The sequence below is a fragment of the Eschrichtius robustus genome, chromosome 12, assembly GCF_028021215.1.
Source record: "Eschrichtius robustus isolate mEscRob2 chromosome 12, mEscRob2.pri, whole genome shotgun sequence".
In the NCBI taxonomy this organism is placed as follows: Eukaryota; Metazoa; Chordata; class Mammalia; order Artiodactyla; family Eschrichtiidae; genus Eschrichtius; species Eschrichtius robustus.
The window spans coordinates 73,315,281-73,330,798 of record NC_090835.1 but is presented as its reverse complement, the minus strand read 5'-3'; the positions used below and the strand labels follow the sequence as shown (position 1 = coordinate 73,330,798).

Sequence of the window (15,518 nt, the reverse complement as noted above, 5' to 3'; positions counted from 1 at the left end):
GCAAGGCACGACGGTTACCACCCCATTAAACCACTCTCCAGGCCAGCTCTGGCGATAAGCCAGATGTCAGACCTGACCGTGCGCATGCGCAGCTCTCCCCGCTAGGCTCGGCCCCGCCCTACCCTCAATCCTTCCCTTCGGGCCTCCCCAACCCGTCAGCAACCAATTAGGGAGAGGAGGAGGTCCTGGTTGGCGCGGTGCTCCTTGGGTAGTGTCCCTAGTTACTGTTGCTAAGGCTTCGTCTCGCCTGAGGTGGCGGGAGTCAGAAGTTTTGGGAGCCACGGCCTGAGAGAGAGGTCAAGGGTCAGTGCAAAAACCGAGGAGGAGATGGTGAAGCAGACTATCCAAATTTTCGCCAGGGTGAAGCCCACTGTCCGGAAGCAGCAACAAGGGGTACGGGTCGGAGCAGCACGGGCGCCGGCGCGGCGGGGCCTCCCAGACCGGGGGAGGGGCGGCACGCGAGGGGCCTGGGCCGGGGTGAGTGGTTCGGCGCCAGGCGCTGGATGCGGCCCGGAGTTCAGCACACTTGGACCCGGAGCCCGGGCAGCCTCGCAGACTCCAGCGCATTGCTGTCAGGGGCGCGGACAGACAGACGCCCAGTACACTCCCACCCAACCCAGCCCTGCGGGTCCAGACTAACCTTCACAGAGCCACATGCGTACCCCCGGACACACTTGTTCACGCAGCGGCAGACACGTGCACGTGCAGGTACGTCTGCGTGTACGCTCACATAGAGTGCGCCTCAGCTATTCACCGTTATTGCACCTTTCTGGAAGACAGTCACGCAGCTCTGCCCACCCAGGTACACTCAAGCTTCTCTTTCGTCCTCAGGCAAAACGTGCAAGCAAGAGAAACGTGTCTATCCACGTCTGAGATGATAGGATAATAGTTACAGATAAAGATACACAAAGCATACACGGTGCTCTGCACTCAATGGGCCCTTAGAATTTGTTGACTGACTATATTGTTATCAGGAACAGAAGCATGAACGTTGACATACACTCATTGCAGATATGGATAGATACTTATGCATCCTGACACAGAGAATACACATATACTTTTTATTCAGAAAACATTAACTGAGCATTACTAGGTGTTTCCTCCAGGGTGCTAAACTCAAAAGGGTACAAAGAAGGTTAAGACATGACCCTTACTCTGAGCAGAGATATTGTACTTTGAATGCTTCTCAAACGTTGTTTTCTTTCCCTGGGAAGGACCATAGTCATTCTTAACCACTTAGATGCTTTGTCTGCATTATCCCTGAGTCTCAGGAGAACTCCGCAAGATTGATGTCATTTTCTTCATTTTATAGATGAGGAAGCTGAGCCTCAGACAGGTTAAATAATTTGGCCAAGCCACCCACCTAGTGAGTGGCAGAACCCTGATTTCAATTAAAGATTTCTTTATTCCAAAGCTCTTGGCTCTTGGGACAAAACCTTTTTGCCTCACAAAATAAGGATATAGGCAAGGGCAATCTGAGTCCTGTTCACGAGTCTCTGGAATGGGCATATTATTAATAATATTTTATCTCTACCCCATATCTACAGAGTGTGTATGTATATATGTGACATCATAGCAGCTCATAATTTAGCATTTGCCTCATGTAATTTATGTATTTAAATCAAGGAGAATATAGTGTCTTGTCATCGTCATCATCTTCAGTCTTTTCATTCGTGGAATACATTTAGGAAAAGATGCATGAGAAGACTCCAAAGAAAATATTGGCTTTTTTTTTTTTTAATTTTAAGGAATAAAGAGTATAGAAAGGAGCCATGGGTATCATCCCATTTTCTCTCCTCCTACATTCATTTTCAAGAAGGGTTGTAAAAGTGCATCACTTATAAAAATTATATGTAACATTTCCCTGCCCCCCCAGCCCTCCTCAGATTCTTAGCTAAAAATATTGAACTTGTCTACATTGACTCAGCAGTCAGAAACAGGTGCTTGGATATGGTAACATGAGAAGATGGATAGAAGTGGGACTGGGGGTGGTGGTGGGTTGATGGAGAACGCTGGATTTAATTTGAACTTCCTCTTTCCTTAAAATGCAACGTTTGAATATTTCAGTGTGCCTCCTTTTGCATTTCTTTGGTGCGATTCTGTAGAGTGGCTTGTTTGCTACTCCAGGAAGTATTTTTAGGTATCATAGTGTATTTTAATAATGTCAGATTCTTACCGAGATGCAACAGTATGCCGCATAACACAAACATAAGAGAACACAGATGAACGAATTTTGTGTTCATCTGTGCCCGGAGCAGAGAGTAGCCCTGCTCTTCCTTAGAAATCCCACTTTTAGCACCCTATCCTTTTGCCCCCCAAAGATTGTGTGGTTGTTTCTCTGACTAGAAATGCCCCTTGTAACATTAAACCAAGAGTGATTCAAAGGTGTTTTTTTTTTTCCGTTTCATTTTGTGGCTCCATTACTTCATTAATCGTATTCCCTAAGGCAGTATATATTAAATTATGATAATTTATAGATTAATACATTAAAAGATACATAAGAAGATGCTCTGTGATCATTTTAACAATGGCAATGCTTTTCATTTGTATAGTGCTTTGTATATTTTGAAATATTTTCATATTCATCCTTGCATTTGATCTGTCTCCTATTAAAAACAAACTACTCTATCTCACATATTTTTATGACTAACGGTAGAAAGCCAATCTATTAGATTAAACAAGTTTTTTCGTTAGGGACTTTTCTTAATGCCTCAAAGAATGGCTTAATGAGAGGAGTTGAGGGTCACAGTACCTACTCTATTGGTCCTTTTTCTCTTCTGAGTACTGTCACAGATTTTAAAAAATGTGTGGCACCCCTCACTCCTGTATGTTTTATGTCTTATACACACCCCTTTAACTCACCTGTCTAGCCATTAACCTTTAAAAAAAAAAATAATGTAGTTCCCTATAGTATATAATTTTTAAATGTCTCTTGAGAGAACCTAGCCAGAAAGCCTTGGACCTGATGCCATTACTTTCTACAAATAATTTTATTTTACGGCATGACTTTTCTTACATGAGCTTCTCACATTTTAAATGAGAGGGCTCAATAAAAATCTGCTTAGGAAAATGACTCAGACTTTCTGGAGATTTAGATAGGCTTTTACTTATTTAAAAATATGACTTTTCCCCCATAATCAAGCATCTAAATGGGTCTTAAACAGGAAGTATTGCCTGTTAGAAGGAATTTTATTTCTTGATGAAAGACAAGAAGTCTTTTTTAAAAACCTCTAAATCTAATGACTAACATTTTTTATGGTGCATTACAAAATGCTTCCATTTCCATGACATCCTTTGATCCCCGCAGCAATCTTGTAATGGAGGCAATTCTGTTTTCTTCATTTTGTGTATAAGGTACCGAGATTCTGAAAGCGGTGGCTGGTCACACAGCTGGTAAATTGAGATCAGTGTTAGACCCAGGTCTTTGAACATTGAATCGTAGACTTTTCTTTATTCCCCATGATCTCTTTATAGGCTTGACTCTTGCTTTTCCTGGCCAATAAGTAAAGGAGTAGGTAACCAAGAAAAGAATCAGGGAATACTACAATTGTAAAGGCGGTTGGTTAAGACCCTTCATTTCCATATCAGCTTAAGGAGGTTAAGTGATTTCTCCCAGGTCATTTTCTAATTAGTGGCTGAGCTGGGAGGAGAATCTTGAAAATGACATCAAAGACATGAATTACATGTCTCCTTTGAAACCACATGTCTTTTATCAGATGCTTGAATATGTCTCGTGGAAGCGTTTACTTCTTTGAGCATAACTTGAATTAGGGCATTCTTGTGAGCTCTCTGAGAAGTCCTTTCATCTCTGTGTCTAGCATTTTGGAAATGCTCAGAAATGCTTATTGGTTGTAGTAAAATGTTAATTTCTGGTACATAATTCCAAAGCAATACTTAGATAATATGTTGTTGTTTTCAGGGCTATTAGCTTCTCAACAATGGAGACAGACACTCCAATACTCAAATTTGAATATTACATCATTCAAAGAGGAGTTGAGCTTTGATAGGGCATTGATTTAGGTTTTACCTCTTGTTCAGTTCCATATATTTGTTTGAGTGTGCACAGAGTTTAAAGAGGAAAATTATCCATATTGTGCTATGTTATGACTTTTTATCTGAAAAGTGCAGTTTTTTAAACACAATTACAATGCATGTCATAATAACGTGGTCATTGTTCAAGCCATAATTTTACCATTTTATATTCACTTGTCTTCACATTTTCAGATTTATTCCGTAGATGAAGATGAAAAATTAACACCTAGCTTGGAGATCATCTTACCTCGTGATTTGGCAGATGGATTTGTGAATAATAAGCGAGAAAGCTACAGATTTAAGTAAGGCTTTTTTTTTCATCTTCATTTCTGTTTTACTATTGAACTAACTCTTGTACTGCATTAATAGCCACTGTGAAATCATTGGCACCAGTTCTTGGGGAGAATGTAGTACAGTTCTCTATTTTTTAAAAAATTTATTTAATTTATTTTATTTTTGGCTGCGTTGGGTCTTTGTTGCTGTACGTAGGCTTTTCTCTGGTTGCAGTGAGCCAGGGCTACTCTTCGTTGTGGTGCGCGGGCTTCTCATTGCAGTGGCATCTCTTGTTGTGGAGCACGGGCTCCAGGCGCGCGGGCTTCAGTAGTTGTGATACGCGGGCTCAGTAGTTGTGGCTCGCGGGCTCTAGAGTTCAGACTCAGTAGTTGTGGTGCACGGGCTTAGTTGCTCCACAGCATGTGGGATCTTCCCAGACCAGGGCCCGAACCCGTGTCCCCTGCATTGGCAGGCAGTTTCTTAGCCACTGTGCCACCAGGGAAGCCCGCAGTTCTCTATTTCATCTAGTAGATAGAATTCAAGTTGTCTTTTCATTGCTGTGCCCAAAGTTAAGAAGGGGGTATATTTCTGTATCCAACAGGAGAGCCCAAGATCACAGCCTTTCTTTACTATATCTGTTTATCAAGTGTTATCTTTTTCCTTTTTGGCCCACTATAGTATAGCTCTTATAGGAAGTTCAGTGCATGACTAAACTTTATTAAAGATGTGTGCTGTATAGGTGAGCCTTCTTAATAACATAAATGGTATAATGACCTCATGTGTACATATGCATGCTCTGTATCTGTACTGTCCAGTGTACCAGCCACTAGGCACATGTAGCTCTTAAGCACTTGAAGTGTAGCTGGTCTGAATTGAGATGCACTGTAAGTATGAGATATATCAAGGGTTTTTGAAGGCTTAGTATGAAATAAAAAGAATAGAAGATAGCTCAAGATTTTTTCATATTGATTACATGTTAAAATGATAAAATGTTGGATATATTGTGTTAAAATATATTATTAAAATTAATTTTACCTGTTTCATTTCACTTAAGAAATGTGGCACCTAGAAAATTTTAAATTACACATATACTCATATTTATGTGTTACGTTTTATTTCTCTAGCACAGTTCAGAACTCTATGGTTCAGGTGGAAAGTAGCAAATAGCCACCCCTGGCTTGTCATCAGTGCCCTTGGTCCGAATACTGTTCTGGTAGCCAGGCCTTGAATTTGGGGATTATGGCTGTTTCCTACTGCCTTTATTCTCCAGTTTCAGATGACATCATTTCCTTTAATCCCCACTTTTGATTTCTGGAGAAGTTTGAGCCCAAGTTAAACCCATATTTAGTCTCTGGCCTAAATTTAGGTAGTAGATTCCTGGGTCCTGCTGAAGGAATCCTAATTGCTCTCTTGCATTCCTCTCTATGCTGTTTTTCATAGGCCTTATTTTGAGACTATTCCTGCCCTTGCCCTTTGGATAAAACCATCTCAGATATTTTTGTGTGTTTCTCTCTCTCTTTCTCTCTCTCTCTACTTCTTATTTCTCCTCCCCCCTCATTATTATTGTAATTATTATTATTATTACTTTGTCTTATAAAGATGATTCTCTTTGGTCTTCACAGCTCCCCCCTTGTCTATCATGTATATGTCTCTCCCAGCGCCTCCACCCCTTCTTCTTCTTGTGTCTCCTTTTACAGTAAGTACAAGCAGGATGGCTAGCACAAGGTTGCATAGTGAGATGGTCCAAACCTTGTCTTTTTGGCTCCTCATTGCCTTTCATTCTATCCTTTAAGGAGTAGCCTTATAATATATGACTTACTTTTCTGAAGGGGGCATTCTCCCACTGGTGTAAGCATGCTACATACCTTAGTAGCTATGACTTAATGACAGATACCCTAGGCCTGTCTCCACAAAGCCGCAGTTTGCTAAAACATTTTATTCAGCATGATTCTGTTTGAATGCTAAGAAACAATTGGCCATGTTTCTATCCATCGGCCCTGTCCGAAGTACTCTGTATGTTATGTAGATACAAACAGAGTGCAATTTAAACATATGCTTATTGAAAAAGTGCTATCTGCTTATTTTTAAATCTCTTAATCATTCTTTCTAAATCTCTGAATTAAAAACATTGGTTTTAGTATTTTAAATAAAGAAATTAGTAAAATACATATGTTCAGAGATAAATATTTAAGCATTTTAAAGGCTGTTTTCTCCCAAGAAAATTCATGCAATCAGTAAATCTTTATTAACCATCCACTGCGTGCTGTTTTAATGGCTAGGAATACAGCAGGGAATGCCACCAAGCTTCTGCTCTTAGGTGCTTACATTTGAGTGGGAGGAGATGGACGGGCAAGGTGTATCTATCAGAAAGTGTTGAGTGCTGTGGAGAAAAATAAGGCAAGGAAAGGGAACAAGGAGTGCTGGGATGAGGGGCAGCAAAGTGGAGGGGTGGCTGCAATATTTCACAGGGTCTTCAGGAAAGGTGTACATTTTAACAAAAACTTGAAGGTGGTAAGGAAATGAGACATTCAGATACCTGAGGGATGGGAATTCCAGGCTGAAGATATAGCAAGAGTGAATTTCCTGGGATGGGAGAGTGCCTGGCACGTTTGAAGAAGAGTGAGGGATCTGTGTGGCTGGAGGAGAGTAAGCAAGGGGGCTGGAGGGGAAGAAGAAAGTTAAAGGGGCAGCAGAGTGGACAGATCATATGGAACTTTTCCCAAAGTGCTGAGAGAAGGTAATGGAGGGTTGTGAGCAGAAGAATGGAATAATCTCACTTATGTTTGAGCAGGATCATTCTTGCCAGCATGTGGAAATAGACTGTGAGGGAGCAAGGGAGACCAGGCAAGAAATTGTGGCAGCTTGGGCCAGAGTAGTAGCAAATGGAAATGTTGAGAAATAGTTGGGTTCTGGATGTATTTTGAAGGTCAGAGCTGACAGAATTTGCTGATGGGTCGTATACAGAGTGTAATGGAAAGAGAGGAGTCAAGGATATACTCTTAAGGGTTTTGGACTGAACTTTTAAAAGGATGGAGGTGTCATTTACCAGGTTGAGGAAGACCGGAAGGAACAGGTTTGGGGTGGGAAGAGATAAGCAATTAACCACATTTGAAATGGTTTTTAGAAAAAGCCTACACAACCTCCTAATAAATGAAAGGACCTGCTAGGAATCAGGAAACCTACATTATGTCTCAAGGCACATTATAGATTAGCTCCACGGCCATGAGTAAGTTGCTGTATCTCTCTGGGCCTCAGTTTCTTCCTCTGAAAAGGATTATATTGAACTTATTAAACTCTTTGATTCTAGTTTGCTCTTGAGTGGTTTTCAGAGGATAGCTGATCATAATGACTTTCCAGATGACTATACAACTGCATTATATAAAGTAAAATGTTTGGGGGTGATGATATTTTATGTTTAATGCACAATGTGTGATTTATTGAAACTCCTGCCATCTCTTTGGTTTACATGGTGGTAGATGTCATTCCTCTTAAGGAAGTGGGGTTGGGAATGGCTAAGTCATTCTCTCAGTCATCACCAACCTGGTAAAAGAAACAAAATAGCCTTAGCATCATCACTTAAAAGCACCACTGGGTCTGTGCTCAGACATCACAGTGGGTAGTGCTCTGAAGAGCACCTGAGCAGCCGTGTTATCTCAACATTCCTATCTGAAGCCCTCATACACCTATAGGGTTTTGAGGAGTGTTCTGGGCACACTCAGTAAGTATTGCTGAAATATAATCTGGCCTGCTAAATGAGTACCCAGAGTGCCTTACAATCTCTCTTTGTATATAGTTTCATTATCTGCTTCTTCTAAAGGGTGGTTGATACGCTATAGGAATCTTTTGAAATTAATGTTGATTAAAGACAATGAATTTCATTCCATTTTATATCCAGCCCAGCTCCAGACATCCTTCTGAACTCCCGAGTAGTGAAAACAAACCTACATTTCATGTAGTCTCTACTTTACTTGAACATGTGCCCAACTCACTTGTGTGGGCAGACACACACACCAAAGGTTCCTAAGCACTTGGAAAGCTGCTTAGGACTTGGGTGTTTCAAAGGTTTTGCTTTAATGTACCCCCTCTCCCAATTTTTATTCTGAAAACTTTTAAATATGCAGAAGAGGTGGAGGAATGATGCAATCAAATCTCCTTTACCCTTTGTGGGAAATTCATCAATTGTTAATGTTTTGCCCCCTGTGCTTACGCATGCGCTCTCTCTCTCTCTCTCTTTCTCCCCCTTCCCCTTGCCCTCTCTCCCTTTTTTCCTTTCCTTCCTGTTTGTATTGCTCCCTGTCTGTTTCTTCATGATGTTTGAATGGGGGCTATACTTGCTGGTTGTGAGTTAACACATTGTATAAGGATAGGTTGTGAGTCTCCCCCCAGGTTTTCGGCTGTGCCTGTGATCCTGTACTAAGCTAAGTCAGGGTGCCATTGCAAGAAGGGTGCAATGGACACTATCCCCCCTCCCCATGGCTCGAGCCTTGCCAGTCGGATCAAGATTTCCTTTATAGGACAGGTCTGTCTTAATTTACTGTTTGACTTTTGACTCATGATCAACAAAATGAAACAAACCGTCCTAAGAATTAAGTAGCTGATACTATGGTGCAGTACCTAATTAATGGAAAATAAACTTCAGTTTAAAACTTTAGAACTAAGTTCAAAAATCATACATTTCACAGCTGCATTCTTTTCTTACAGGTCAGACATCAGAAATTCTTTGGCTGTTTACATCCTGTTCTTGGGTTTCCATTTCATGCACTTATCTAGATTTGAATTTTATGCCAATTGCAGACACTGTCCCTCTTGAGAGCTAAAAAACACACAGTTTATTATTTGGTTCAAAGCTGCTGAGGTTTCTCAGAGGGATTTATTGTGCAGATCTTGTCAAAGCAATACTGTTTACCCACCATTTGTATACAGGGGTACAAGAGTACAGTGTGTTTGGGGCTACAGGGCAAACATTGTGTTAGGTTAGGTAAGCCCAGTGATGTAAATATGAGGTAATTTACAAAGCTTTCAGGAGAAAAAAAAAATGTATTAATCCAATAGTGTTTGAAGGCTCAGCTTTTAAATAATTACTGTTTTCACATTTGCAGATTTCAAAGGATTTTTGATCAGGATGCAAAGCAAGAGACCATTTTTGAAAACATTGCCAAACCAGTTGCTGAGAGGTAGGATTTCCTATATTTTGTTCAGTGGGTTAGTGGTTTTTCATCTTGCCTTCAATTCTCAGATAACTGTGGTAATGTGCTTCAGTATATCAATTATATACTCAGGCTGTAGGGCATGTGATGATGGCAGTACTAATACCTTCTATTCTTACACCTTGTTTGTTTTAGATTTAGATTCTGAGCCTCAAAACAAACCAGTGAGATAGACAGAATAGCTATTATTACTCCCATTTTGAAAGATATGTAAATCTCTGAGGATTAGAGAGATTAAGTAGCATTGCTCAGGGTTAGTGGCTAGTGGTAGCAGAGTCCTAGACAGTTGTCTAACTGTTAAGTCCAGTGCTGTTTTCTGACTACAATGTTTCAAACATATGGTTAGACAGATGAAGGACTGTGACACCTGGGAGGCCTAATTTTGGTTGACCCAACTCTACCTCTGTGTAATAACTCTATTTCAAAGCTTGACTCTTAGCTTAGGTCCCTTTTGTTTCTGTATACCCAGGTAGTGCCAGGCTGCTGACAACTGGAACCAAAATCACATGAGAATAAATGATTCCGAATAAACTGGAGTGCCATTTTATTAATATATGTTGGCAAAGTCTCCTTAGGACTAGACTCTCAAGCCCTTAGATAAGCACGCTCTCCTTCTGTAGGGAGTCTCTATGGGAAACTACTAGTAATAAGGTTGCTTTCTGATCCTGAAATCATTTGGGTGATTTTATGACCTAATTAACCCCAGATATATCTATCTTTACTATTCAAATGAAAAATATGTCTGCTAAGTAAACCCATTTTTCAAGTCCACTGATCAGTACACCCTCAACCACGACACTGCTGAAAATATATCGACACACATTGTCTCCCAGACTCCTATCTCATGGATCCTACTCAAAGCACGCCCTTCTCTCTTTTTTCCCAGCTTTATTGAGATATAATCGGCACATGACATTGTGTAAGTTTAAGGTATATGTGTTGATTTGACACATTTATAAGTTGCAAAATGATTCTCACCGTAGTATTAGCTACCACCTCCATCTCGTCATGTAGTTCCCATTTCTTTTTTGTGCTGAGAACATTTAAGATTTGCTCTCTTAGCAGCTTTTAACATTTATAAATACTATTAGCTACAGTCACCATGCTATCCATTAGATCCCTAAACTTGTTAAGCCCTTCTCTTTTTATACTATCTTCCGTCACAGCGGGTAGAATATAATTGAGTAGGCTTAAGCTATTTTAGTTGTAGTCACAATCCAACAGCATCTCTTTAGACTAAATTCAGGTCTCCTTGACTGGATGTCACACATTTCTAAAATTCTCTTCTTTTTAGTAATGTTTCAGGTTATGTCATTTTTCAGGTAGCCCATCCCATGTGTTTTATTTTGAGCCTTTCTAAAATCATTCGGGGAGGGGACCTTAGTTTGTGTTTCATGGATGTCTGTTTTTTCCCCCCATTACTGACTGCCTCTCCCATCTTGAGCCCACTTCCCCCTTGAGCCCTTGCTGTGCCCTCTGCCAGGAATTCTCTTCCTTCAGAAATCTGCTTAGTTGCTTCCTCAGCTCTTTTGAAGTCTTTGTTCATGTATCCCCTTCTCAGGAAGGCCTTCCTTTATTAGTACCGGATTGAAACTGCATTCCCTGTCACCCTTCCCTATTTTATTTTATTTGTTTTAGCACTTATCACCATCTGATGTACTATATAGTTTACTTACTAGTTGCTTTGTTTGTCTGTCTTCTACTAGAACAAAAGCTCCATTGAAGGCTGGAGATTTGTTTGTTTTGTTCACTGACTTGACAAAGATGCCCAGCCCAATGATGACAGGATTTCAAAAATGACAGGCAAGAGCATTTTTATCCAGGCTGCTCAAGTTGGTCCTAGTGAATCATATCTTTCATCAGTAGGAAGCATTCCTCATTGTCCTTTTTAATACTTTTATTCTTGTATCCCATTTTTCCTGAAACTATTTTTGCTATTTTTTTCATGTTAGCCTTTATCTGGTTTATCTTTCTCAATCTCTTAACTCAACTGCCCTGTGTCATTTTGTCTTTAAATATAGGTCTGGTAAATAAAATATATTTGGCTTTTGCCTTTGTAGCTAAACTCAGAGTCCCTGCTATTTAATTGGTAACTTTAACCTGTTAATATTTATTATGATTACTGTAATAGTGTTTGGAGCTATCCTCTCAGATTTTTTTTTTCTATTTATCATACTCTCTATTTTTTTTCCTTTCATGCTGCTTGTTGCTTTGACTGTGCTCTTTGTTGTTTTTGCCACTTTCCGTGTTCTCTCTCAAGGTGTACACACCACTGTGTGGTTTAAATTCAGATATTAAAACTTATTTGTATTTTTTCTCAACATCTAAACTTCCTTCATCTGCCTGCCTGTCTGTCTCTCTTCTCCCCAGGCAGGGACCTTAGCACACTTTTACTTTGCCTTTCCTACTCTCCCAGCACTTTAGGTATTGAGATCTACTGATAATTTTATTCAGGATTGTCAAAAATCATTTTCATTATCAGCATTTGCTTAAACTTATCTCTGAGTTATATTTGTTTCTTTGCTTATCACTGTTTCTTTCTTTTTTTTTTTTAATGTCTGAAACATTTATATTAACATATTTCCATACATATTTCCATACACATACAAATATAAGATTTTTAGAAATTTCATGTAATGTCTGAAACATTTATATTAACATATTTCCATACAAATAACCCAATGAAAGTTTAGTATTAGTTGTTTTGTTTGTTTTTTTATACTGCAGGTTCTTATTAGGCATCAATTTTATACACATCAGTGTACACATGTCAATCCCAATTGCCCAATTCAGCACACCACCATCCCCACCCCACCGCAGTTTTCCCCCTTGGTGTCCATATGTCCATTCTCTACATCTGTGTCTCAACTTCTGCCCTGCAAACTGGCTCATCTGTACCATTTTTCTAGGTTCCACATACATGCATTAATATACGATATTTGTTTTTCTCTTTCTGACTTACTTCACTCTGTATGACAGTCTCTAGATCCATCCACGTCTCAACAGATGACTCAATTTCATTCCTTTTTATGGCTGAGTAATATTCCATTGTATATATGTACCACATCTTCTTTATCCATTCGTCTGTTGATGGGCATTTAGGTTGCTTCCATGACCTGGCTATTGTAAATAGTGCTGCAATGAACATTGGGGTGCATGTGTCTTTTTGAATTACGGTTTTCTCTGGGTATATGCCCAGTAGTGGGATTGCTGGGTCATATGGTAATTCTATTTTTAGTTTTTTAAGGAACCTCCATATTGTTCTCCATAGTGGCTGTATCAATTTATATTCCCACCAACAGTGCAAGAGGGTTCCCTTTTCTCCACACCCTCTCCAGCATTTGTTGTTTGTAGATTTTCTGATGATGCCCATTCTAACAGGAGTGAGGTGATACCTCATTGTAGTTTTGATTTGCATTTCTCTAATAATTAGTGATGTTGAGCATCTTTTCATGTGCTTCGTGGCCGTCTGGATGTCTTCTTTGGAGAAATGTCTATTTAGATCTTCTGCCCATTTTTGGACTGGGGTGTTTGTTTCTTTAATATTGAGCTGAATGAGCTGTTTATATATTTTGGAGATTAATCCTTTGTCCGTTGATTCATTTGCAAATATTTTCTCCCATTCTGAGGGTTGTCTTTTCGTCTTGTTTATGGTTTCCTTTGCTGTGCAAAAGCTTTGAAGTTTCATTAGGTCCCACTTGTTTATTTTTGTTTTTATTTCCATTACTCTAGGAGGTGGATCAAAAAATATCTTGCTGTGATTTATGTCAAAGAGTGTTCTTCCTACGTTTTCCTCTAAGAGTTTTACAGTGTCCGGTCTTACATTTAGGTCTCTAATCCATTTTGAGTTTATTTTTGTGTATGGTGTTAGGGAGTGTGCTAATTTCATTCTTTTACATGTAGCTGTCCAGTTTTCCCAGCACCACTTATTGAAGAGACTGTCTTTTCTCCATTGTATATCTTTGCCTCCTTTGTCATAGATTAGTTGACCATAGGTGCGTGGGTTAATCTCTGGGCTTTCTATCTTGTTCCATTGATCTATGTTTCTGTTTTTGTGCCAGTACCATATTGTCTTGATTACTGTAGCTTTGTAGTATAGTCTGAAGTCAGGGAGTCTGATTCCTCCAGCTCCATTTTTTTCCCTCAAGACTGCTTTGGCTATTCGGGGTCTTTTGTGTCTCCATACAAATTTTAAGATGATTTGTTCTAGCTCCGTAAAAAATGCCATTGGTAATTTGATAGGGATTGCATTGAATCTGTAGATTGCTTTGGGTAGTATACTCATTTTCACAATGTTGATTCTTCCAATCCAAGAACATGGTATATCTCTCCATCTGTTGATATCATCTTTAATTTCTTTCATCAGTGTCTTATAGTTTTCTGCATACAGGTCTTTTGTCTCCCTAGGTAGGTTTATTCCTAGGTATTTTATTCTTTTTGTTGCAATGGTAAATGGGAGTGTTTCCTTAATTTCTCTTTCAGATTTTTCATCATTAGTGTATAGGAATGCAAGAGATTTCTGTGCATTAATTTTGTATCCTGCAACTTTACCATATTCATTGATTAGCTCTAGCAGTTTTCTGGTGGCAGTTTTAGGATTCTCTATGTATAGTATCATGTCATCCGCAAACAGTGACAGTTTTACTTCTTCTTTTCCAATTTGTATTCCTTTTATTTCTTTTTCTTCTCTGATTGCCGTGGCTAGGACTTCCAGAACTATGTTGAATAATAGTGGTGAGAGTGGGCATCCTTGTCTCGTTCCTGATCTTAGAGGAAATGCTTTCAGTTTTTCACCATTGAGAATGATGTTTGCTGTGGGTTTGTCATATATGGCCTTTATTATGTTGAGGTAGGTTCCCTCTATGCCCACTTTCTGGAGAGTTTTTATCAGAAATGGGTGTTGAATTTTGTCAAAAGCTTTTTCTGCATCTATTGAGATGATCATATGATTTTTATTCTTCAATTTGTTAATATGGTGTATCACATTGATTGATTTGCGTATATTGAAGAATCCTTGCATCCCTGGGATAAATCCCACTTGATCGTGGTGTATGATCCTTTTAATGTGTTGTTGGATTCTGTTTGCTGGTATTTTGTTGAGGATTTTTGCATCTATATTCATCAGTGATATTGGTCTGTAATTTTCTTTTTTTGTAGTGTCTTTGTCTGGTTTTGGTATCAGGGTGATGGTGGCCTCATAGAATGAGTTTGGGAGTGTTCCTTCCTCTGCAATTTTTTGGAAGAGTTTGAGAAGGATGGGTGTTAGCTCTTCTCTAAATGTTTGATAGAATTCACCTGTGAAGCCATCTGGTCCTGGACTTTTGTTTGTTGGAAGATTTTTAATCACAGTTTCAATTTCATTACTTGTGATTGGTCTGTTCATATTTTCTGTTTCTTCCTGATTCAGTCTTGGAAGGTTATACCTTTCTAAGAATTTGTCCATTTCTTCCAGGTTGTCCATTTTATTGGCATAAAGTTGCTTGTAGTAGTCTCTTATGATGCTTTGTATTTCTGCGGTGTCTGTTGTAACTTCTCCTTTTTCATTTCTGATTTTATTGATTTGAGTCCTCTCCCTCTTTTTCTTGATGAGTGTGGCTAATGGCTTATCAATTTTGTTTATCTTCTCAAAGAACCAGCTTTTAGTTTTATTGATCTTTGCTATTGTTTTCTTTGTTTCTATTTCATTTATTTCTGCTCTGATCTTTATGATTTCTTTCCTTCTGCTAACTTTGGGTTTTGTTCGTTCTTCTTTCTCTAGTTTCTTTAGGTGTAAGGTTAGATTGTTTACTTGAGATTTTTCTTGTTTCTTTAGGCAGGCTTGTATAGCTATAAACTTCCCTCTTAGAACTGCTTTTGCTGCATCCCATAGGTTTTGGGTCGTCGTGTTTTCATTGTCATTTGTCTCTAGGTATTTTTTTATTTCCTCTTTGATTTCTTCAGTGATCTCTTGGTTGTTTAGTAACGTATTGTTTAGCCTCCATGTGTTTGTCTTTTTTACGTTTTTTT

At 39.2% G+C, this 15,518-nt stretch overlaps 1 protein-coding gene across 1 annotated transcript in view; it reads left to right on the top strand.

The window, feature by feature from the left end:
* Positions 1–261: 261 nt before the first annotated feature.
* The window catches only part of KIF6 (kinesin family member 6), a 399,235-nt gene continuing 383,978 nt past the window's right edge, over positions 262–15,518 (top strand). The window contains exons 1-3 of the mRNA XM_068557688.1: positions 262–393; positions 4,225–4,334; positions 9,405–9,479. Coding sequence (XP_068413789.1) covers positions 328–393; positions 4,225–4,334; positions 9,405–9,479 — 251 coding nt within the window. The 5' untranslated portion in view covers positions 262–327. The remainder of the gene's footprint in view (positions 394–4,224; positions 4,335–9,404; positions 9,480–15,518) is intronic.